Source organism: Choloepus didactylus, chromosome 6, assembly GCF_015220235.1.
Source record: "Choloepus didactylus isolate mChoDid1 chromosome 6, mChoDid1.pri, whole genome shotgun sequence".
Lineage (NCBI taxonomy): Eukaryota > Metazoa > Chordata > Mammalia > Pilosa > Megalonychidae > Choloepus > Choloepus didactylus.
Genome location: NC_051312.1, coordinates 87,074,335 through 87,098,840, shown reverse-complemented (window position 1 = coordinate 87,098,840; position 24,506 = coordinate 87,074,335). Strand labels below are relative to the sequence as shown.

General features: G+C 52.3%; 2 protein-coding genes across 9 annotated transcripts; one reads left to right on the top strand and one right to left on the bottom strand.

Annotated features, from left to right (window-relative positions):
* Window positions 1–427: 427 nt before the first annotated feature.
* P2RY2 (purinergic receptor P2Y2) lies at window positions 428–16,672 on the bottom strand. Of its 8 annotated transcripts, none has more exons than XM_037840545.1 (3): window positions 16,209–16,672; window positions 7,000–7,187; window positions 428–2,217 (listed from the first exon to the last, which is right to left on the bottom strand). In XM_037840545.1, the coding sequence occupies exon 3, from the start codon at window positions 2,211–2,213 to the stop codon at window positions 1,080–1,082; it is 1,134 nt and encodes a 377-aa protein (XP_037696473.1). In that variant the 5' UTR covers window positions 2,214–2,217; window positions 7,000–7,187; window positions 16,209–16,672; the 3' UTR covers window positions 428–1,079. The 8 variants fall into 8 exon arrangements, with proteins under 8 accessions (XP_037696473.1, XP_037696476.1, XP_037696478.1 ...); XM_037840548.1 differs by having other exon boundaries at window positions 7,000–7,093; window positions 16,209–16,293; XM_037840550.1 differs by lacking the exon at window positions 16,209–16,672 and adding an exon at window positions 16,117–16,135 and having other exon boundaries at window positions 7,000–7,093.
* Window positions 15,813–23,948, top strand: LOC119537205 (formin-like protein 5). The gene is made up of 2 exons (XM_037839758.1): window positions 15,813–16,622; window positions 23,912–23,948. Exons 1-2 carry the CDS (start codon window positions 15,813–15,815, stop codon window positions 23,912–23,914), a joined length of 813 nt encoding a protein of 270 aa, XP_037695686.1. The 3' UTR covers window positions 23,915–23,948.
* Window positions 23,949–24,506: the final 558 nt, after the last annotated feature.

Sequence of the window (24,506 nt, the reverse complement as noted above, 5' to 3'; positions counted from 1 at the left end):
CTGGTAAACTTTCAGTGCAGGGGATTGACCACAGTCACATTGACTATGGTGGGAGCATTTACACCATGGCAATTGGCAATGCTACAAATAAGGGTTCCCCTTACTCTCTCTGGAAAGCTAATTAAATGATTTAACATTTACCAGCACACAACTGGTAATTACCATTAAGTCCTAGACTGAGGGATCACCAAGGACAGGGACCCCACTTGACTCCTCTCTGTGCCAAGTACAGAGCCAGCTAAGGTGGGTGGGGGGGATGACCTGAGGTCTGGGGAGGGGATCTCTGATGTGAGATTACCCCTGAAGCAAGCATTGGGGAGGCAGGTGGCAGAAGAGAACAGGTTGGAGAAAGGACTCTGGTGGGGGTGGTGAGAGCTTCCCAGGCTGTCTTCCCCACCCCACCCACCAGCCACACTCAGGTTACAGATCAGCAGGCAACAAAACCTTTAGTATAAGTTACAGCTTCACACTGGCTCCCAGCCCAGGAGAGCCTCCAGATGAGATTGTGACAGAGATCCCCAGATGTCCATTTCTTGGGCTAAGGGTATTCCTCAGAACTGGGCCCACTGTGGCACCCAGACCCACTCCAGACTCCCTGAGGGAACCTTTGGCTCCACCCTGGACACTTTCCAGGGCCCTCTGGTCACCCTGGGACTCTGCTCCCATCCTGGTAGTTCAGGCCCAGACTCGTGTGTGAACCTTGATAAGTCACTTTCCTCTCCAAATGGGCCTGTTTCTCCATTTAACTTGATTGGGCCAGATTACAGCAGACACACCTCGGCAGGCCCAGCCAGCTTTATAAGTGGAAGTCAGGCCAAGGGCAGCACTGGCCCCGAACCTTTGCCTTTCCTGAAACCTTATTCCCCAATTCATACATGCTGGGGATGTGGGGACTGGCCACAAAGGTGGTATCTATCCTGAGCCCCTGACAAATGATGGAGCGTGGGGCCATGGCCCCCTTGGCCATCTGGCACGAGATGCTGACTGTCCATATCTGGGGAGACCGTCCCCTTTGAACAAGTCCCGGTCTCCCCTGTCACCTCCCACATAGACTCGCACAAACCTGAGGAGTGCAGGACCTACAGCTGAATGTCCTTACTGTTTTCACTACTAGCTGTCCTGGACTCTGTCTGCCTAGAGTCCTCACTGCTGGCCTTCATGTCCTCTGTTCTCTCAATGCCGTTTCTGTCTAATCTGCGCAGGCCCAGCCTGCGGCGAACCGGGGCGGTAGGGGTGGGGTCCATGGGTGGCGTGGCATCACGGGCAAAGCGAACGAGTCTCTGTCCAGCCAAGAAGTAGAGCACAGGGTCGAGGCAGCTGTTGGCGCTGGCCAAGGGCCGGGTGATCTTGTAAGCCATGTTGATGGCATTGAGGGTGTGGCAGCTGAGGTCAAGCGAGCGGAAGGAGTAGTAGAGGGTGCGGGTGACATGGAAGGGCAGGAAGCAGAGGGTGAAGACCACCAGCACCACGGCAATGGTGCGCACCGACTTGCGCTTGGCTCGTGGCAGGCCCCCGGTGGCCCCGTAGGCCGGCTTGAGCAGCCGCTGTGCCATGAGCATGTAACAGACCAGGATGACGGCAAAGGGCACCGCAAAGAGCAGGCCCAGCATGACGGAGCTGTAGGCCACGAAGCGGCCGAAGAGCTCAGGTGCCGAGGTGTCGTGGCAGGTGATGCGGCCGCCTCGCACGCTGGTGGTGACGAAGTAGAGCACCGGCGCCTGGCAGGCCAGCACCAGCACCCACACGGCCCCTGCCACCCGGCGGGCGTAGCGGGCCCGGCCCCAGCGCAGCGAGCGCAGCGGGCGCAAGACGCCCAGGCAGCGGTGCATGCTGATGCAGGTGAGGAAGAGGATGCTGCAGTAGAGGTTGGTGTAGAAGAGGAAGCGCACCAGCTTGCAGAGCACCGTGCTGAAGGGCCAGTGGTCGCCGCGGGCGTAGTAATAGACGAGCAGCGGCAGGGAGGCCGCGTACAGCGAGTCCGACACGGCCAGGTGGAACATGTACGTGGTGGAGGCGTTCCAGGTCTTGAGGCGGCACAGGAAGGCGTACAGCGCCACGGCGTTCAGACACAGCCCGAGCACGCACACCACACCATAGGACACGGGAAGCAGCACGTACTTGAAGTCCTCATTGAAGCGGCACCTGTAGCCCAGCTCATCCCCGTCCCCAGTGCCATTCTTGGTGCCATTCCAGAGGCCCACGCCTGCTGCCATGGCCCTGCAGGGAAAGGGGGTGCAGACAGCCATCAGGGTCATGGCCAGGGCTCAGCGGGGAGGCCTGATGTGCCCACCCTGGCTGGAGCCGTGAGGGACCCCAAGGGCCCCCAGATGCCCTCGGTTAAGATTTACCCAACCACGTTTGGGGACTTTGCTGTCATCTGATCTATATCTCTCCCTTGGATCCAGAGAATCCAGAACCCCCAAACACAGTGTTTCAGAGCCCTAAAAATGCATGAGATTCATGAATGTCAGGATGGTACAATTCTAAAACGTTAGAACAGGGTTAGGCAAATCACGGCCTGAGGGCCAAATCCAGCTCACCAGTCTGTTTTTATAAATAAAGCTTTATTGGAACACAGCCACGTCACTTTCTGTAAGAAGAATTGAGTATTTGTGACAAAGATCATACGGCCTGCAAAGTCAAAAATGTTTACTATTTGGCCTTTTTCCAAAGAACTTTGCAAACCTCAGGGTCCCAGAGTTCTAGAGCTGGGATTCGGAGCTCTGGAATCTGTGGATTTGGGGGTCCAGAGAGGTAAAATTTCAGATAACTGGAAAGGGGCCTTAGAGGCTGAGCGGCTCCACTTCACACCCAATGCCCACGGCCCATGGTTCCTGGTGGTGGGCAACCCATATCCTCCTGGGGACATTAGAAAGTTCTTTGTTTAGCTCATTTTTCTACTCTCCAGGGAGGCTCTGGCCCTGTGCTTGGTACTTGACAGAGTACTTCCAAGGGTCTACACCTTCAGACATTCACTTTCTCACCCAGCAAATATGTTTTAATTGCTTCTATATTCCAGCACTTTCCAAATCTGCAAACAGCAGTCCTGCTCCCTGGCCTGTGAGGCTGCCAGATGGGACAGAGACCCTCCTGGAAATTCCAGGGAAGTCCGGGGCGGAGGCAATGATCGGAGGCAAAGGGGAACTTCTTTTGAGGGAGGCAAATTTGGCTTCCCCCAGGCCTACCTGGCTTCTCTTTGCACATCATCACTCTCTTGACATTTGTCTACCTTATCCCTAGGGTGCATACTACACACCCCTGGCCTCCACTGCCCTTCCTGCTATGTGTGCTTTGTAAATGTTACTTCATCTATCCCTTACCACATGCTTCTGGGAGCCAGGTCATCATCCCCAGTTTTCTGATAAAGGTCACACAGCCAGTGAGTGGCTGGGCCGTGATTCCTGGCCAGGTCTACCCCACAACAGAAGGGGCTGCAGGAGGAGTGAGTGAACTCCCTGCTTACAAGGGTGTGCACGCGACTCTAGCAGAGGCTGCAGCAGGGCTCATGCCATGTGTGGATGTGTCTGGGAGGATGACATATGAGCTCTGCCCGCCCTGAGAACATGGGACTGTACAATCCCTTCATTTTGGATCATGGGGTCCTGAGAGGCTGAGACCTGGGGACTTGGCAGGGCTAGTAACACCCATTCCCCTAGACCCTGAGCCTCCCACCAAGCCCTGGCCTCCCAGCAGCAGTTCAAGGCCCACGCAGCTGAGATTAGGGGGACATGGGAGCACATAGGTCCCTCGGTCTCCCCACTTCCCCTCTGCCCCCCAGATCTTCCCTGTCTCCTGTTGTCAGCATATGAGCAACTAGAAAGAAGGGAGGTTACACTCCTAAACCACACTCACCCCCTCCAGACCTAGACTCCTTCCTAAGGAGACGGCAAACCAGGGTGAGGAGGCAGGCAGAAGCTTTTGTGGGGCCAATTCGAGAGGAGCTGGATATCAGTGGGGTTTCTGGCAGGGCCAGTGTTTCCTGTGCCCCAACTCTGGCTCATGCCCCAGCCTCTTGTGGATGGAACCACTGCAGCAGCCTCCCCCTTGGCCCCCCTACCTCCAGCCTTGCCCCCCAATCCAGAGGGGTCTTTGTAAAACACAAAGTCATTCCCCTGCTTGAAACCCTCCAGTGGCTTCACCTGCTCTCAAGAGAAAGTCCAGCAGTTCAGTCTGCCACCTCACCAGCTCCATCCCCTCCGACATGAGGTTTCCTGAGTGTGCCCAATGCTTTTTCCCCTCCCAGCCTTAGTTCATGCTGCTATCTTCACCTACAAGCCATTCACGCCCCTCATCTCCACCTATTGAAATTACAGCTCTTTATCCTTCAGCATAGCAAACCTCACTGAGTAAGAATCTAGTCTCTGGAGCCAGATTGCCTGGGTGGTTCAAAACCTGGCCCTACTACCTATCAGCTGTGTGACTTTGGGCAAGTTACTTAAACATTCTGAGTCAGAGGACTGCTGTGAAGACTAAGTAATTCATGCAAAATGCATGGAGTAGTGCCTGGCATAGAGTGGGTACATGGTGGGGGTTATCAGCTTCAAGCTCAGCTCAGATGGGGCCTCTTCCGGGAGTCTTTGGGAAGTTCCCTCAGACCACCAGTTGAGAAGAAATCAAAGGTCTTGACTGGAAGCTGTAAGGGAGGGGAATGTATTAGGCCAGGGAGCAATGCTGAAGCCGGAGCTGGGGCCAGGCCATGGGGACCTCATCAGAGGAGAGATTTCAGAGGGGGGCTGCAGGAAGAGTGGGAGAGGGAGGTGGTGAGGAGGCGGCCTGGCTCAGGGTAGCGGGGCAGCAGGGCAAGTATGGGGTGCCCTGAAGGGGTGTCAAGGGATGTGGAAATGGGCAAAGGGTGGGGTCATTGGGCCTGGCTCTTTGGAAGGCAGCCAGGAGTCACTGGTTCAGGAGGAACGTGGAGGGCCAGAGTGTGAGCCTGAGGAACTGTGGAAGGACCACGTTCCCAACCAGGGACAGAGCCCCGACCTAGGAGACAGTAGGCCTAGGTTCAAGTTCAGCACTGCCACAAAACCCCGGGTGACATCAGGCCTTTCCTGCCCATCCCAGTTCCCCCAAGTCTCAGACCTCTCACAGACCAAATCCCCCAGCCTTGGAGAACTGCAGCCCCAAAACTTCCCCCATGAGGTTCTTTGCCCTGATCAAGGCAGGGAGGGCAGCTTCCTCCGTACTTCAGCACACAGGCCCAGTCCCACCTCCACTCTGCGGCTCTGCTCCTGCCCCAGTGCAGAGGCCTGGGCTGTCTCCCCTCAGGGCCAGGGTCAGGGACCTCCTCTTCCCTTCAGAGTCAAGATCTCCTCTCTCTGCACTAAGAGTTTCCTGTTAATCACTAATGGTGGAATCTCAGGCATTAACTAGGTGGGTGGAGACTTCCCTGAGTCTCCTCGTGAAAGGAGAGAGCTGCCCCTTCCACCTGTTTTAAGACATCCTGGCCTCTACCCTCCCAGGCCAGCTGGGGACTCCATCACCATGGCCCTCGTCCAGGCTGACCCTGCCCGCCCCGTCCCTTCCCAGGCTGGCTCACCAACCTGTGAGCACATATTTCCTAACCCCCACCCTGCTTTATAGAGTCAGCCAAGTCCCCAGGCCCTCTCCCTCAGGCCTCCTCTCCTACCTTTCTAGCTGGTGGAAAGAACCAATGGGTTTCCTGACCCCAGACGCCCCTTTGGGGCCTCACCCTGAGCTCCCTAGAGACTGGCTACCATCTAACTTTGTCCAACCCTCTGTGCTCAGTTCTGGCCGGCCCTGCCCCAGGAGGAGCCCCCTGTCTGGAGGAGAGATGTGAGCCATTTAATTGATCTTCTGAGCTTCTCTGCCTTTCTTCAGGCTGTTCTTTCTGCCTGGAAAGCCTTTCCTGAACCCCAACCCCTCCCGAAAACACACACACACACACACACACACACACACACACACACACACACACACGCACTCCATTCTACTTAAGGCCTATCTCAAATATCACCTCATCTCTGAAGCTCTCCCCCTCTCCCCAGCCACCTTCACCACCGAGGGCACACCTCACACCATGCTGGTAATTTGTCCTTCCATCCTTTATCTCAATGCCTTCCAGATCCTCCCTGAGGGCTGGGTCCATCTGATTTTTCTCTTTGTCTTTATCAAACAGCAAAAGGTCTGATCCAGAGCAGTTGTTACATGAATGAATGAATGAATGAATGAATGATGCATAAGGGGGCTATGGGGCCCAGAGGAGGCTGAACTTTATGAAGGTGCCTTTCCTTTCTCTTGCTACTCTGAGGACTTCCCAGAGGATAATGATGCTTGCAGATTTCTTGGCTGCTGACCCTGGGTGGGCACAGGTCATTCCAGCCCTCTCGAGGGCCCAGCCCACCTGAGCCCTGCACCTGCCCCAGACAGGCCCTTGGGCTTCTCTTCTTCAACAGCTGCAGGGCCCCAGGTGGTCCTGCCCCTTCCATGGACAGGTCAGGGAGCCACCAGTTGAGGGAAATTCTGGAGATGGGTCAGCAATCTGAGGCCAGTCACATTCTTTTCTCTCACTCAACTCTGGCCCAGGTCATGGGTCAGTCTAGGTCAAGAGCCCCAAACCTTGTAGCCCTCACTCTGCTTGTTAGGGGCCAGGCCTGCTCCAGGTACATGGAGCAGCTTCCATGCAGCATCTTCATTTCATCCCCCTCCCTCCCCCTTGGTAGGTACCGCCCATAGAGGTAAAGATCACACTGCCAGGAATTGGAAAAATTAGGTGTTGACACCCAGGGCTGTGTGTCTCCAAAGCCTGAGTTCATCCCAGCCTGGGATGAGGGAGCAGGGCAAGGTGGAGGCTACAGCTGGGCACCTGCCTTACGATCCCCTTGATCTAATCCCAGTTCAACTTATGCACACGCACGCACACATATACACAACATACACCCAACACACACACACACACACGCACCCACATGTGAACATACACATGTACCTGGCCCCTGAGCCTGCCAGCCGGTGGGCCCTGCCCGTGCACACACATACCTGACCGGCCCCTGCGCTTGCTGTCAGGATGCTCGGCGCTGGCTCAGGTTCCTCACTCATGAATGCACACGCCTGGACCAGGCTGCAGGGAACTCTGTGGGAAACAGGAAAAACAGGTCCCCCCTGTCCCGGCCGCACCCTGCTTTGGCTCCTCCGGCATTTCTCAGAGCAGGCGGTGCTGCTGGCTCCTGCAGACACAGGGAGGTGGAGACAGTGTGGGCTCTGGGTGGCGGGAAGCCAGCCAAGCCAAGCCCTCCCCGGGAGCCACCTCCCTCTGCTCTAACCTTGGCTCACAGAGGCAGCGAGGTGACCTGGCATGCTGTCCTGGTGGAAATGCTCTCTGCAACCCACCACCCCCAGCCATCCAGCAGCCCACCATCGCCCTGGCTCCACATCCCAGCCTCCTCCCCCAGACGCTCCCTTTTGCAGGAGGATGACTCTGCCAGGGGCAAGGATTCCCCATACCCTGCAGGGCTGAGACGAGCCTTCAGGGCCCCGTCCTTCATCCCTCCGTCCTGGGTCTGTGCTTCAAGCCCACAGCTGAGAAACAGGCAATACTCTCCTCACCTGGTATGCGCTCTGTAGTAACTCTGCCAATGCACTTTTACTGAAGCTAGGTCTCTGTCTAGAACATTCCACCCTCCCCCTCCTGCCTCCAACCATTCCTCCATGGGTGTTACAAATACACACATACACCACATGTGCACACACAGACACTGGCACACCCAGATACACAGATTCACAGCGGGGTGCACATACTCAGATGTATACACACACACACACACTCACAAGTCCTATGCTGTCAGCACCCAGAGCGGCCTTTGGAAATCACCTGCCCCAAACCCACAATTGACTGAGGAGGAAACTGAGGCCCAAGGCCTCACAGTAGGACAGGAATAAAGCCAAGATGAGAACCCAGCTCTTCTGGACTTCAGCCCTGTTCTCCCCTTCCAGCCTGGGAGTCCCACAAACACATCAGGCCCAGGGCTTCCATGAGGGGCTGGTTACCTGGTGGAAGGACCCCTCTCTGTACAAGCACGTTCCAGCATCTGCCTAAACCTCAGCCACATCACAGGAGAAACAGAATATCCCCCTCCTGAATGATCTTTCCCCAACTACTCCATTTCCCTAGAATGGGGGGATGGGGCTTGAGACAGGTTGAGGCCAGGTCCCCAAGCTGGGAAAGTGGGGAGAGGAGACAGGTCAGCAGCAGGAATAGGGCAGGGGTGAGGGCACTCAGAAATGCCCCTGGGCAGCTGTTTACTCAGTACCCCTCACCCCCGTAGTCTCAGGCTGACACAGGCCGGCAGGCTGGTAGCTATCTGCCACTCAGTTCTAGAATCTAGTGACAAGGTGAAAGAGCTTCATTCACCTTTTCACCTCACTCCACCCAGCGATCACACCCTGTCTTCTCTCTAGGAGTTGCCTTGATTCAACAAGCTAAGGTGGAGCTCATCACTTGCTCAGAGTCATTCTCCCATTTCTGAGAAACCCATCCTTCCAGGTTTCAAACCTCAGAGACAGCCTTGCCAACCGCTCTCTTCCTGACCTCACGTGACGGCCCATCACTCACCAAGTCCTGTCAGTTCAACCAATGAAGCCCCTCGGACATGCAGCACATGGTCTCCCCGCCTGCAGTCCCTGCCCTGGGTCAGCCCTGCGTTTCTCCTGCAGTCTACTGCTCCAACCACCTCACTGCTCTCCTTGCCTCCACTGCAGCCCCCACCTGCCCACTGCAGCCACCTGGTCTTCCTAAGACACAAATCTGACCACAGTGCTACCTGGGTTAAAATCCTTCCATGCAACAAACAAACAAAAACCTTCCATGCTTTCCTCTCATTCAGGCTAAAGTACAAGCTCCTCAGTCTGGCATGCAAGGCTCTTCTGGTCCCTGCCACCCCTCCAGCCAATACATCCTCTACCCCCACCTCAAGCCCACCAAAAGCAGCCCCAAGGTCACATCTTTGCTCACCAAGTTCCCCTTCCAGGACCTCCTCCCTTACCTTCTAACACTTACATCATTACAAGAGCTTACAGTAAGTGCTTCCTTTGTGCTCCTCTGTGTCAAGTTCCATGTTAGGTGCCTCCATTTAATCCTGAGATGCTCAGAGAGGCTAAATAACTTCTCCAGGGTCACAAAGCTAGCAAACGGCAGAAGCAGCCCTGGTTTGTGTGTCTTCAGGACCTGTGCCCCTGATCACAATCTTCTATTCTCCAAGGCCCTGTCTTCTCTCCTCCGGGAAGCTGCTCCACCAGCCCTCTTTGAGCCCCACAGTTCTGCCTGGCTGGCCAGTTCTCTGCCAGAGGGAGCACTGGCTGGCGGAGCCCAGGATCTAACTTACTCTCCCTGGCACTTCCCCAGCATGAAGCGGCCATGATGGTTATTGTACCCATCTCACAGTTAGAGAAACTAAGGCCCAGAAAGGGATTGTGTCTCACCCAAGATCACCCAGTGAGTCAAGGACAGAGCCAAGCCCAGCATGAAGACTCCTTTCCCCCTCTCCTCTCCCCAGACTGGCTCTGGCCCTTCCCCAAGCTGGGTCTTTCTCCCTGTGGCCATGGGCTAGCGAGCCCAAAGCCGAGAGGAGGAGCTGGCACAGTTCCCAGGCCCGCCTGCAGAATTTTCAGGGTAGCTGAACTACATTCCAGAATGTCCCCACCCACCCACCTGGCTGGCCCTGTCCAGCCTGAGAGGGGAGAGGGCTCTGGAAACCCTTGCTGTCTGTCTCTGCCAAGCGTGGGATGCTGTGAGGGGAGACACAGGACCTGGGCCCTGAGCACCATGGAGGGGACAGGAGAGGGCACTGGGCCTCTCTGGAGAAGTCCTAGATAGCTGAGCATGGAGGCAAGACTCTGGTTCAAATCCCAGTCGTGCCAGTCCCAGCTGGGGGACCTGGGCACATCTCTGAATGCCCAAACGTGAGTCGCAGCTTCCTCTCAGTGTAAGGACAGTACCTGTCTTGTAAGGTTGTTGAAATAATTAAACAACATGATTTAAACTCATCTTATGCGATAATTTAAAGAGATAAGATTTCAGCTGGTGGAGAAGGTAGGGAGGATGAGGGTATCCCAGGAAGGCAAGAGGGGCAGGAAACCCTACAGGAATTGGGGGCAGAGGCTGCAGATAGCAGGGTCACAGTCAACTGGACCTCAGATCAGGTTTCCCTATCCTGAGAGGGGAGGCCAGAACAGGGACAAACCCCCCTCCCACCCAGCACAGGCCAGACTCCCACCACACTCTTTCCCTCACTCACCCTTTACAGAGATTGTCACATCTCTGTCCCTGTACAGTGTTCTTGGAGACTTGGTGGATCGAACCCTTCCCTGCCCTCAAGGAGCTGACTGTCAAAGTCGAGTGGGAGCATCAGACCCAGAATCAGACAATGACAATTCAGGGGTGACAGGAGCTGAGGGAGGCAGAAGCACCAGGGCTGAAGGAGCCAAGAGGGCCCCTAAAGGGAATGGAGGGATGGTCAAGGAAGGCTTTCCGGAGGAGAAGACACCTGAGCTGCAAGTTGGAAGATGAGTAGCAGTCAGGTGGGCAGAGAGAGAGGAGAAGTAGAGTGAGCAAAATGGGGATGAGAGATCACACAGCACGTTTGGAGAACTATCAGTCATCCTTGTGGCTTGAGAGGAGTGGAGAGGGCAAAGCTGGGTTAGGGACAGTTTAGGAGCTTGGAAGTCATCCCCTGTGTGGTTTCTGGGCCACTGGTCTGAGGAAACAGTTGTGAGGTTGGAGGCTAGCGAGCGTTAGGGTAGCTTCAGGTGCTATCAGCAGGCATTGTTGTGGTGTGAGGACTTCTGGGGGGCCTTGGGCTCTGTAGCCCCTTCTCAGAGGCTCTCTCCCTCTTGGGAACCCCCAGGGTCCTGACTGCAGAACTACCTTCTGGGGTTGAGCTCAAAGCATCCAAGTGGGTAGGCCACAGATCAAGTGGGTAGGCCACAGATTGCCCTCCTTGCAAATAAGGAAACCGAGACCCCAAAAGAGGAAGGGTGTTACTTAAGGTCTCATGCTCTCATTATTTTCAGTGTGGGGTTGCTCTCATTATTTTCAGCACTGCCCAGGGCTATGAGATGGTAGGTTGCGGAACTGAACCAGTCCAGAGCCTCAGTGCCCTGGACTCAACCCACCCTATCACACCAGATGCTTCCAGCCAGAGAGTCAAGAACCCTAGGTTTGGCCTCCAATTTGGAACCACCCATGCCATGCAATCTTGGCCAAGTCACTCACCCTCTCTGAGCCTCAGGTTAATCTCTGGTAAAATGGGGAGACGCACTGCTACACGGGACAGCTCACGAGGGGTGAGACAGGGGACAGGTGGGAGCTCTGGGGGCTAACAAATCATGTGCTGCCCTGAGGTGGGGGCTGCACGTGCCCATCACTGCAGTGTGACACTGGAACACATGAGTCCCCGAACACGTCTCCGCAGGCCATGGGTCCTGGAAGAGGAGCTAGCATGAGGGTTGAGGAGAAGCAGGAAGGGCCCAGTTTGGGAGAAAAGAGTGAGAATGGGAACCCGTGGTAGGAAATGTAACAAAAGTGTAAAACATGTTACGAGAGAGTCTGATTGTGAGATTATTTTGCTGAGTGGTTCCCAGATCCATTGATTCTTAGAGTCCAATTCCAAGAGTCTGTGGTTCCAGTAGTGAATACTAAATGTTCCTTCAATTGTCACTCTTTGCTTCTGATAGTCTTTGCTTTTGAGATTCTAAGAACCGCAAGAATCTGTACTCTCAGAGTGATCAATCATAAATCACATCCCAAGGAACCACAAAGTCTCAGCAGACACTTGCCAATGCCCCCAAGTGCCGGCCTGAGAGGGTTCCTGTGAACACAGAACTGGATGAAAGACAGAGACATGGGCCAAGACCCCCTGGGTGATCAAGCCATAACTAAGTAAACCCAGTGCCCACAGAGCCAGAGTAACCCTTACTGAGTTGGTGGTCAGGGAGAGCTTCTCAGAGGAAGGGTCATTTGAGCAGCGCCCTGATGGATGATTGGGAGCCTGCCAAGTAAAGAAAGAGGTAAGAGGACATTGAAGATAGCAGGAGTAGCAGTGGTGTAAGAATGTCAGGGGAAGGCTAGGGGGTCACGAATGTGGGGGGGCCTAAGGGACTCCCATGGAAGGGCTCAAATGTGAGGCTGAGGAGCTCGATCTCTATCCCGAGGACAATGGGGAGCCATGGCACGGCTTAGGCAGGGAAGGACATAGTCAGAGTTGACCTTAACAAAGATAGTGCTACACGGACAGTAGATTGGACAGTGGAGCCTAGAGGGAGGGAGACAAGAGAGAGGAGACCATACAATGTCCTAATGACAGGAGCTGGTCCCTTGGCCCTGGATTCCCTGTGAGATGGGGTGCATCCCTTCCCTGCCCACTGCCCAGCCATGGCAAGACTCCTCCCACAATCTGAAGCTGAGGAGGCTGAAGACTCACCAGGAAGTCAGAGCAACGCCAGGAACCTCCCTTGAGACAGGGAGAAAGGGGGGGGTCACACAGGCCCAGGAAGTGAGGGAGGCCCTCCTCTACAGTTCCGGAGCAGGGCACAGCCCCAGTGCCCAGGCCTCCCTCTCTAGGGAGCTGCAAGGACAGTGGCAGGTACCAGGGCTAAGGATTAAGGAGGACATAGGGTCTAGGCTGCCCACCATACCAGCAGGGACTCCAGTGATTCATTCCTGACAAGGAATGACTCAGGCCTAGGGGTATGGGATAATGGATGAATGAACTCCTCTGCTCAAGAACCAACTGTGGCTCCCCATGCCTCCAGGAACAAGGCCCTCCTCTCCCATTGCTTGTCCAGGCACGGCCTGGACTAGTCCTGCAACTGGCCTGTAGGATGGGTTCAGAGGTCAGAGAATGTCCCCACAGCCAGCCTCCCCATCAGGGCCTAGTGGTGGGGAGAGCTCAGGCCTGGGGACACAACGGCAGCCCAAGAGGAAGGTGTGGGGCCAAAGGGTATACCCAGCAAGCTCACAGAATGTGGTTTGGGGAGAGGAAAGATTTCATCAGGGGCACCTGCTTTTCTTCCTCCCCACCCCTGATCAGAAATGCTTCTCTGGTCCTGTGGGCAGGCCTGGGCAGAGTTATCTTATCAACAGACTGGTAATCAAGCCAAAAGCAAGCCCAAAGACAGGTTCTCTGGGCAGGATTAAAACTCCCTTCAGCTGGAAGCCAGAGGACTAGGCTTCATCCAGATGGGGCTTCTGTGACCTGGATGGGAAGGAATAGGACAGGATAGGCAGGCAGGAGCCCCCACTTCCACCCTGTTTGTGTGACCTCAGGCAGGGTCCTCTCTGAGCCTCTATTTCCTCATCTGCAAAACAGGGATAATAATTCCTTTCTCCCAGGGTTGGTAGAGGATGAAATGGGGGACATTTGTAAACTGTTCATAAATACACACATTTGTTACTAGTAACCTGACTGCAGAGGGTGGGGACAAGGGAGGCAGTCAATAATTTAAAATCCAATAGCCTGCACAACTCGTGTTCTTGCATCTCATGGTCCATCATAGTCTTCAAGGTATTTAAGCCTGTGAACATCACACTCCTTCCCCATGCCTTGTACTTAGCCTTCAACGCCCTTTCCTGGCCACTATCTCAAGAATCCTCATAGCAACTTTGCATGCGAGGAGGCAAAGAGCATCATAGCCATTTAACAGATGGGAAGGCTGACACTTAGAGACATAGTGGCCTCTCTAAGGGCGACAGCCATGAGAGAAGCCAAATCAAAGCTCTTGTGGGGTCACCCGAGGCTTGGTGATGCCCTCACACTCTCTTGGGTGGTCCTTGGGGGATTCAGAAGGTTTAGAACCCTGTGCATCCTTAGCAGGAGGGGGACGGGAATGAAAGGGTCCCAGCCTCACTCTGCAGCCCAAGTCAGGCAGCCATTTTATGGGGTCACCCACAGTGATCCCCCAATCCCTCTGGCAAGAGCCCAGGACAGCCCAAGGCAGGGAGGAGTGGAGAGCGTGACAAGCCTTCCCTGTCAGGCCCTCGCCACCCACACACCCTCTCACACACAGGACCCTACTGGTTCTGGCCTCTTTTTAGAGGCTGGCAGGGCAGAAACCTGTGCCAAGGTCATCCAGCAAGATAGGGGTAGAGCTGGGATGATCTCACAGGTCTCCCGGGTCCCACTGGGGGAGGGAGAGTCCTAGGTGTCCCCAAATTCCTCAGCAGGAGCATCTAAGGACTCAGGGCAAGTTGCTTCACCAAGAGGCAGGAGCTCAGGGTTTAAACAATGTCCGGATGGGCCTGGTGTCCTATCACAAATGCCCTGACCCTGAACTCCCTGCACCCGGCACTACCTAATCCATTCTCACCCTGCAGCCAGAGAGATCTCTCTGAAATGCTGATCTGACCATGTACACACACACACACACACACACATACACACACACACACACACACACACACACACACGTTTACAAACTTCCCAAGTCTCCCTATTGCCTCTGGATAAAATTCAAGTTTTCAACCTGCACACTCTGGGTCCTATGGTTCCCAAGGCCAGACTGTTCTGACGACCTGTACCACCCACTCTGATGGCCTGATTCTGGTTTCCCTTCTGTGCAATGACATGGAGCTCCACTAAGCACAGGCCCTCACTGGGGAAGTTGCTCTTCCCTCAGTTCAGCTCAGCCCTGCACAGGGTATGGGCAACACAGAAATGAATGAGACCCAGTCCCTGCCTTCCAGGAGCCCCCAGACCTGGGAAGGAGAGAAAAGGAAGAGACACACAGAACAGAACAGTTCAGGGAGGGACCAGGGCTGCGCAGGGGCTGCAGAGCCCAGAAGAAGTTCCAACCCATCTGGGTGATCAAGGAAGGCTTCCAGGAGGAGGGGACATCTGAACTGGGTCCCAAGGCTGGGTAGTTCTTCAGTTGAGAAAGGTGGGAGTAGGAGGGCATTTTAGGAAGTAAGTATAGCATGTTCAGTGGTCAAGAGGCAAGCAACAACCTAGTGTGTGCAGAAGACGACAAGCAATTACTGGAGAGTGAAGGGTCAGGTGGGAGAGGGGGCTGGAGAGGTTGGCAGGGACCAGTTCACAGAGGCCTTGAGTCCCAGGCTAAGGGGTTTTGGTAAGTCCTGGGGAAGTCCTGTGAAAGTTTAGTCCAGGGATGGATAAAGTTGGGATTTTAGTTTCAGGAGGCTCCCTCCAGGGGCTGAAACTCAACACAAAGCTGGGAGCCTGCCCGGGGAGGAGACATTGGTTGACAGGACCCACACATCAGCAACCCCCAAACCCTCAAATTCTGTATCATTATTTTTCCCTTTTAACAGATGAGACCAATGAGGCTCAGAGAAGGGATACGTCCTGCCCAGGGTCACATAGTGGCTGCGGTAAGATTGGAACATAGGTCTGTGTGTCTTGAGAGCTTTTTCTTGAGACAGGTCTGTTCAAATCATCTCCTTCCCCTTTTCCCCACCCCCATTGACAGATGACTGAGACTTTTCCCAGGCCTCAATGTTCTTCCAGATTAGATCCAAAACAAACCAGGTACCTCAGCTGTGGGACCAGGGAAGCTGGCAATGCCGGGTTGAGGGGAATGGTCGCCAGGGACCCCAAAGACCCCAGATTAGCAGCCCTAGTCTGCTGGCAGGGCCTGGCTCTTGGGGTGGAGGGGGGGTGGGGTGGGGGCAGAGGCATTGCCTTCTCCTGGACTGACTTCCTAGGGTACCACCTGCCAGCTAAAAGTCCCCTAACAGGGGCTTAACTGTCCTTCCACCACCACTGCCCACCCCACCCCACCTCCCTGCAGGTTTCCCCTCTCCCAGTCATACGGACCGGTGGGTTCACCGCGGGTTTCCGATGTTCCAGGGATGCGGCCCCAAGTCTCCGGAGATCCCACACCAGAGCACACACAGGGACAAGTTCTACAAGTTCAGCGCCTCGGCCGGGCAGGGGCGCACGCACTCACCCGCTCACTCACCCAGACTTTCCCAAATACGCGGTCACACACATCCTACCCCGGGTTATCTGGCCACGCTCACCGAGGAGACAAAGTACAAGCCGACTCACCCGTGCGCTGACACTGCCCAGTTGCGCGCGTACACACCGGCTCCGAAACTCGCCCCACTCAGAGAACCCCAGCCGCCCCGCGCGCTCTCCTTGCCTGGGGCCGAGTGGGGAGTCGCGCGGGTCTGCCCCGCCGCGTCCCCAGGCCGCTCCCTGTCCTCTGTCCTCTCCAGGCCGTCCGCCCCTCACCTCCGTGCTGCGCCCAGGGTGTCGCCGCCGCCGCTCCCGGGTGCCCGCGCTGGCGTCCGCGTCCCGCCGCCGCCACAGGGACCCATGTGCTTTGGAGGCCCCGCGGCCCCCGCCCCCCCTCGCCCCCCACCTCCGCGGCCCGGCCAGGCCGGGGGCGGGGCAGACTCTGCACAGACCCTGGCACCGCCCGCCGCCCGCCCCGCGCTGCCTCCGGCAGACACCCCGCCACCAGCTCAGGGACTCCGCCCGCGCGGCGATGCGGCCTCTGGGCCCGCGCGTCCCAGCGCGGCGCTGCGCGGGGAGGAGCCGGCGGGGATGGTCCCACAGCCTGGCCGGATGGAGGTCGCCCGCCTCCCTCACACGAGATCGGGAGCGGTTGAGGAGAGGTTTTCAGACATGCTAATGTTTTCCAAGGTTTGCCCGATGACCTCCTTGACTCCTGCTGCTGCCCATGGCGGGACCTTTGTACCCACCCACGGCCTCCCTGTCCCAGCCCGGCCCTTCCGGTCAGGTCTCAGAGGGACCTGCCCCCGAAGGACCTGCCAGAGCACCGCTTGAAACCCTGGGCTGGGGCGAGAGGGTAGGGGGCTCCTCATTGCCCAAAGGGGGAAATCCAGACACTCAGATCCTGCCTCTCTCTCCAGCTGTGCCCACCCCTCTTTCCTTTTGCTCCCCCCACTCCTTAACGCCCTGCCAGAGAGTCACCAGCAGTTTCCCAATATCCTGTTCACTTTGGTCCCTCATTCTGAGTGGCTTCCCTTGAGAAGTCTTCTCAGACTACTCCCACCACACACATCACTCCCTTCTCTGCTCTTAACTCCACTAGTGTGGCCTTCTGTGGTCACGGATCCTGTGTCTGTCCCTTTCCTGGTCTGTGAGCTCCAGGGGACAGACATCAGGTCTGCCTTGTTCCTAATGTGTTCCTGTGGAATGTATAGTAATTGTGATTGTGGAATGTATAGATGGATGGATGGATGAATGCCCCCATCCCTATTTTTGGTCTAGGAGTCAGGAATGTAGGTTCTAACCCCGCTTCAGCACAGATTCTGGGAGACCTTGACCCAGTTACAGTCCTTCTCAGGGCTTCCTTTTAATATTTATGAAGTGGAACCCATCACACTTACCCTCCCACCTTCCAGTGTCCATCCATCTGGTGCTGAAGCCTCTTCTTGTTGCCAACGGGCTTGCTTGCCCAGGGACCCGGGTCCTGCTGGGCTCTGCATCAGGTGACTGGGGCCTGGTCACCTGTCCCAGGAGGGGCCCAGGAAGGGTACTGGCTGCAGCCCTGCCAGAAGCTGGAGCAGAGTGGACACACAGTCCTGTGTGGCTGAACCACCTCTATAGTCCCCCTGGGAACTCTGCTTGGGAGATACAAAGGCCTCTTGTCCAGCCTCCTCTGCCCATTGTCCAAGCAGGTCTGTCTGCTTCCAGGGAGCTAGGAATCCCCATAACCTCACCTTGTGGGGCCCAGGCCATGAGATCCCAGTGTTGGGCAGTCCCCTAAGGCACCGAAGGCCTCAGCCAGCAACTTCTCCCTACCTACCCCACTCTAAACCCTCAGACCTTCTACTGTTATTGCTGTTTAGCCCAGAAGAAAAATTCCTTTGATATCAAGATGAGGACCCAGGCTTCCCTCTGCCTGTGGCAGACACTCCTGCAGAGTTGCTGGTTCAATGCCCTTACCTGACAGCCAAAGAAATGCTTCTCCAAAACAGGCAGTGCCCGAGCTACCACAACTGTTGACTTGGTCTTAAGAAGCAAAGGAAAGGCCTTGTCTTTGAACCCCTCAGCCTAGGGTTCAGGTCTGTCTTGCTTCCTCTCTCCTGTGACTGCTCTCTGAGCCTCAATTTCCTCTTCTGCAAAATGGGGGTAATACTGATCTCTTACTCACTAGCCTGTCTGAGGTTCTGTTTTCCAGGATTTTGCCCATCATCCTTAGCTGCTTGGGTTCAGGGATTAATATCCTGTCTAATGAGGGGCTGGAAATCTAGATCTCCTGACATCTTTTCCTGTCACTCTCATCCCCGGGTTTTAGAGGTCAAGTCTAGTGGGCTTTAAATCCCTCAGTTGAATCCCCCCACCCAGGGTTTCCTATGGAGCCCTCATCCTATTCCAACCTGATCACCTTGGTTTTTATCTTTCTATTTAATGATATTTCCTGGTGAGAGTTTGTTGGGAAAATATAGGTTTCTATGGATAAAAGAATTTAGAACCACTGATCCAGCCAGGAAATTGAGGTCCAGTGAGTCACACAGGAAGCCCCACACAACAAGACCCCATCAGAAAGGATGGAATAGCATAGAGGGAGTCTCCCTGGAACCAAGAGGCCAAGACAGGCTAATGGTGAAGGCCTAGGCACTGTAACGGTCCCAACAAGGAGCCACAGGAAGGGAGGGAAACGGGGATCCATTAACAGCAGGTAGGGATGGGGAGGGGCAGAGCTCCAGCAGCTTCGTCTTCTCATCTTCTCCCTGTGTGCTAGGAGGCTTCTTGTTTCTCCAACCTGATGGGGCATTTGGCTCACTCAGGCCTTCTCATCTTCCCTCTCTCCACTTCTCTCATCTCCCCTGAGAAAAGCTTCTGCTCTGGGATTCTGTGCCGGGGTTGGAACTTCTGCCCTGGCTCAGGCCTCCTCACTCAACTGGGAGGTGACACTTCCAACCCCCTTCACGGGTTACAGTGGTGTCTCTGCTGCCCCTCCTTGCCCTTGCCTGCCTCAGACCCTGTGGTGGCCCCACCACCCTCCAGATAAAGGCTGACATACAGCCTGCCACTCCAGGCCCTCCCACCTCTCCGCCTCCCCTTGCGCCTCTGTTAGATGCCCATCGCCTAGCTCTGACCTTGTCACCTGGTCTGCACCATAATATTTGTTGAGTGAATGAATGAGTAAGAGCTCTACGAAGCGATCATCTTCTTGGTCATTGTGATGAGATATCTCCTTTCATCTTCACCAGAACCCTGCGATGTAGGTGTCACTATTCCCATTTTACATGTAGGGAAGCAGGTTCAGAAAGGGGAAGCGAGTGTCCCAAATCACCCAGTGAGTCTGCCATGGGTCCCCTGCCCCTGAAACTGCTGAGTTCCCAGAGTGACAGCTGGGCCGTGGCCTTGGGACCCACACTGGTGGCTCCAGTTACACAGGGCTGGGCTGGTTCCAGCAACCTTGACTTGTTTGCTTCCTAGGCTGCTGCATCAGCCTACGCCATCCCCCTTCCCTCCCAAGCCGGGAACTGTGCTCCTCAGGTTTCCCGGGCAGGGCCCAGGGCTCTCTTGCCAAGCACAGCCTAGACACTCTGGCTCTCACCGTGCCAGGATGCAGCCACCCAGGGGAGGCAGCCCTGGGAGGTAGGAAGCCTGGTCCAGGCCTGGTCAAGCCTCTGCTCCACCTCCCCCCAAGCAGGACCAACTACATAATTTGCAGGACCGAGGGCAAAATGAAAATACAGGGTCCCTTGTTCAGAAATTAAGAATTTCAAGATGGCACAGCAGAGCCTTAAACCAAGTACAGGGCACTCCTAAGCACGGGTCACACGCCCATGAAGCCAGCCCTGACCTCAGGCCCTGGATTCCTCATCTGTCTAATGAGAGAATGATAGTCACCTGGTCAGGTAGTGGTGAGGATGAGGTGGGAGATCTAAGGAGAAGTCTCAGTTAACAACAGGAGGATTGGGTAGGGGTCATCATGGACATCGTTTGTTGTTTGGGTCTCAGCACTGGGCAGCACACCAATTCTTGCCAGGAGTTTGTTTTCTCACAATAGTTCCTTTGCGCAGACCCAAAAACTGAGACTCAGAGAAGCAAAATGACTTGCCTGGGGTCACACAGTGACTCTGGGGGTGAGGAGCAAGATCAGATCCCTGGTCTGCCTCTTTGCAAAGTTGGTGCTTTTTGTGACACAGGCAAGAGAGAGAGAAGGGCAGGAGGGGGTGGGGAAGCAGCTTAGTACAAAGAGGGCCACTGTGCAAACACAAAGACCTGACCACAGAGGCCCCTGCCGGGGCCGGGCTGGTTGGGTGGGTGGAAAAGCCTCATGGTGACTGCAGGAGCTGCCTCCCAGCTGCTCCCAGTTGTGAAGGTAGGCGGGGGTGGCACACAGAAATCAGAAACTCAGTCAGAGAGGAGAAATGGACTCCAAGACTGGGACCCTTAACTTCTGTCCCAGACCCTCAGAGCCTGAGCCACCCACCCTGCCTTGCCTCCTGGGCAGGCTGCCAGCTGCCCTTTCCTCCCTCACCTCCCACCACCCCATTTGTCCCCACCTCAGTGAGGGCGGGGCTCAGGCAACTGACCATCTGACAGTCTCAAAAGCACAATCCTGCTCAGAAGCTTCTGGCCGCTAACCATCACCCCCACAATGGGGAGGATGAAGCCTAAGTCCCTTGTGTGTCATTCAAGGACCTAAATGACCTGCCCCATTGACTTTTCCACCCATACCTTTCCCCACACCCCTCAGCCTCCCACAACCCAGTCATGTATGGGATGTCCCCCCATTCTCCAAAGCTCTCTGTTCTTTCACACACACACACACACACCCCTGCTGTTGCTCATGTTTTTCCTTCTTCCCGGAAGGCTCTTTCCCCTGCTCCATTGCAGGCTAAGTCCTGTTTCTCCTTCATGAACCAACTCAAATGCCACCTCCATTGGGCAGCTTTCCTCCACCTCCACAGACGGATTTAACCTCACCCGTCAACCCAATAATCTACTCTGCTACCAACGTTGGATTTACCCACTCTCTTGCAATGCTCTTCCCAGTCTGGGTTGTATTGTAGTTGTTTGAATCCAAAAAGGCTGCCTGAAAGAGGGAGCGTCTGAACTGGGCCTTAAAGGGCCAGTGGACTTCACTAGTGGATAATGGAGGTAAGCAAGTAAAAAGAGTTCAGAGAGTGAGGGACACCAGAACTATTCATAAAACGTATCTGAATCAATCTATTTGGTTCCTGAGTTCAGATAGCAAGTTTGGTATGGTGTTTAGCATGGAGGGAGTTGAATGTGACAGGGCAGTATCAAGGCACAAACTTAAGAGGTTCTCAAGGACCATCATGAAGGGTTTTATATACCATACTAAGGAATGTTTTTATTTGCTTGTTTAAAAAGGACCTGGATTTATTTCTCAGTTCTAGAGTTTACTAATTAGTTTCTGCTTTTATCTTTATTAATTTCTTGATTATTGTAAGGGTTCTACAGACAAACAGAACCAATAGGAGAAATAAATATATTTATATAATATTAAATATATATCTGTAGTGCATATATACATATATGTAGAGATTTATTTTAAGGAATTGACTTATGCAATTGTAGGAGACAAAATCCCCCCAAAATTCATAGGGCAGGCCAGCACGCTGGAAACTCAGGCAGGAGTTGATGCTATAGGCTTGAGGTAGAATTTTTTCTTCTCCAGGAAATGTCAGTTTTTGCTCTTAAGGCCCTTCAAATGATTGGAAGGGGTGCACCCACAATATTGAGGGTAATTTTTACCTAAAGTCAACTGATTGTAGATGATAACCTCATCTACAAAAGACCTTCAGAGGAACATAATAACAATTAAATACCTGGGAACTATAGCCTAGCCAACTTGACACATAAAATCAACAATCACAATTACCTTGGAGTCACTTTTCTGTTCTTTTTCTGCAAGCTTATTGAAGTGAATGCCTATTTTGTGTATTTTCATTCTTTTTAAATAATGTAAGCATTTAAGGCTATGGTTTCCCTCTGAATACAGCTTTGGCTGCATCTCATACATTTTGACATGTAAAGTTTTTAAAATAACTTTATAAATAATTTGTAATTGAATTTTTTATTCTTCTTTGATCCAATCAAAAGTCTTTTTAGGGGAATATTTAAGTTTGGGATTGCTTTTTGTTTTTTTTTTTTTTTGGTTTAAATTTGTGTTATGAATTTCTAGTTTTATTGCAAATATCTGGGGAAAGAAGAGAACATGGGTTCAATTAAAGTCTGTAGCCTGTGTATATTTTATTTTTTAGCATTTACTTTTTGTGTGTTCCATGGATATTTTAGAAGGATATGTGTTCTTTTTTATAGGCTCCACCTTTTGATAGTTGTATTTTATATATATATGTATGTATATATATATATGTATGTATATATATGTATATATGGTACACACACATGCACATACATATGTATAACATCTTAAAATAAAATAATGTATATCCATATTTGTTTTTAGCCTATATAACTTATCTGACTAATAATAGTGTATCTCCCACTACTTTTTTGTTTATATCAACCTCTTTCCATTTCTAATAATCTGTTTTGATGCTCTGTTTCTTAATATACAAAAGTTCTTCCTTACTATGGATTATAAATTTTTTTAAGTAAAAAATACTCCCTTTGTCCCATTTAATATCTTTGGATGCCATTTTATTATTTCTGATATTATTACCATCCTTTATTAATACATTTTTTGTAAGTAAAACCATCCCCCCTTTTCCTATTTAATGTCTTTGGACTCCATGTGTATTATTTCTGATACTATTACCATTCTTTATTTTGTTTCTACTTACCTAACATAGCCTTGTCTCTGCTTCTTTATGTAAACTTACTATATCATTTAACTTTTTATTTAATTTTTTGAATGACTTAATACATTACATGGTTCAAAGATTTTAAACATAGGGAAAAAAGATACAGAGAAAATCTTCCATCATTCACCTGTCGAATTGCCACTCCTTCCCTAACCCCTAAACTGGAGAGTAGTTTTATTAGTTTCTTGTGTATCCTTGTATCCTTCTTTGTATAAATACAAATCTCTTCTTATTTTCCTAATTTTTTTTAACACAGAATGTAACACACTGTTCTTATCAGTGTATCTTGGGAACACACACACAATGTATAACATTTTAAAATATTTTAAATATTGCATTTTGTCACTTATCAGTGTATCTTGGGGCTCTTTCCAGATCAGTTCATTGGAAGCCCATTCTTTTTAAGGGCTGCAGAGTATCCCATTGTATGGGTAAACCATAAAGTATTTAACCAAACCTCTATTGTTGTAATTTGGGTTATTTCCAATTTTTGCTAGTACTGACAACACTGCAGTGAACATTAAACATACTTTTTGGTCCAGTGCAAATATGTATAAGAGAATTTTACAGAATTTTCATAATAAAGGAGCTATTTAAAGGCATTTGCATTTCCTTTTTCACTATATCCTTTAGCCATTTTTCTATTCGATTGTTGGTTTCATTGATTCCTGTTAGCTTTTTATATTTGGGAAAGATTGAACCTCTGCCTGTTATCTGAATTGCAAATGTTTTTCCCATTTCGTCACATGCCTTAGGACTTTACTGGATTTGGGGGCTGTCGATTTTTTTTTTTTCTGTAGATGTTTTAATTTTTCTGTGGTTGAATTTAGCAATCTTTTTTTTTTTTTTTTTTAAGAGAAGCCCTTTCCTACCCCAAGGTTTCTTCCCATGTTTTTAAATGTATCATCTTTAATACATTTGGACATTCTGTGCTATTATGCTTTTATATTTCTTATAAGCAGCATAATGTCTAGTTCAATTGTAATTGTAAACTTATTGTGGGACTCTGCCTTCAATAGCACAGCTTAATTTATTTTTATCTATTCCATAACTGATGGTCTCATTTTTACTTCATTATTTTTGTGCTTTCTTAATGCTTTGTTTTTATATTCTGCTATACATTAAAGATTTTTCTTGCTTTATCTTCCATAGTGATTTGGATGGTTGTGGTGGTTTGGAGCTGTGTGTACTCCAGAAAAACATGTTCTTAAACTTAATCCATTCCTGTGGGTGTGAACCCATTGTAAGTAGGACCTTTTGATGAGGCTTACTTCAGTTAAGGTGTGACCTGCCTCATTCAGGATGGGTCATAACCCTGTTTCTGGAGTCCTTTATAAACAGAATGAGATTCAGACAAAGCCATATGAAGCAAGAAGCTGAAATTCAACAGAACCTGGAAGAGAGTGGAGAAGCCAGGAGAGGCCACCATGTGCATTGCCATGTGACAGACGGACCAAGGACCAAGGATCGCCAGCAGCCAGCCCCAGAACCTAATCTAGAGGAAAGCATCGCCTTGATGAAGACTTGAAACCTCAAAACTGTGAGCTAATAAATTCCCATTTGAAGCCAGCCTACTGCATGCTATTTGCTTGAGCAGTCAAGGAAACTAAACCATGGTGGTCCTCTAGTTTATAATTCTGTGTGTCTTTAGATTTGTCAAGCACTCATACTTAATTTCACATGTATCAAATTAACAAAGTTAATAAAAGGTGCCACTTATTTAATATGTGCTAGACACTGTGCTGGC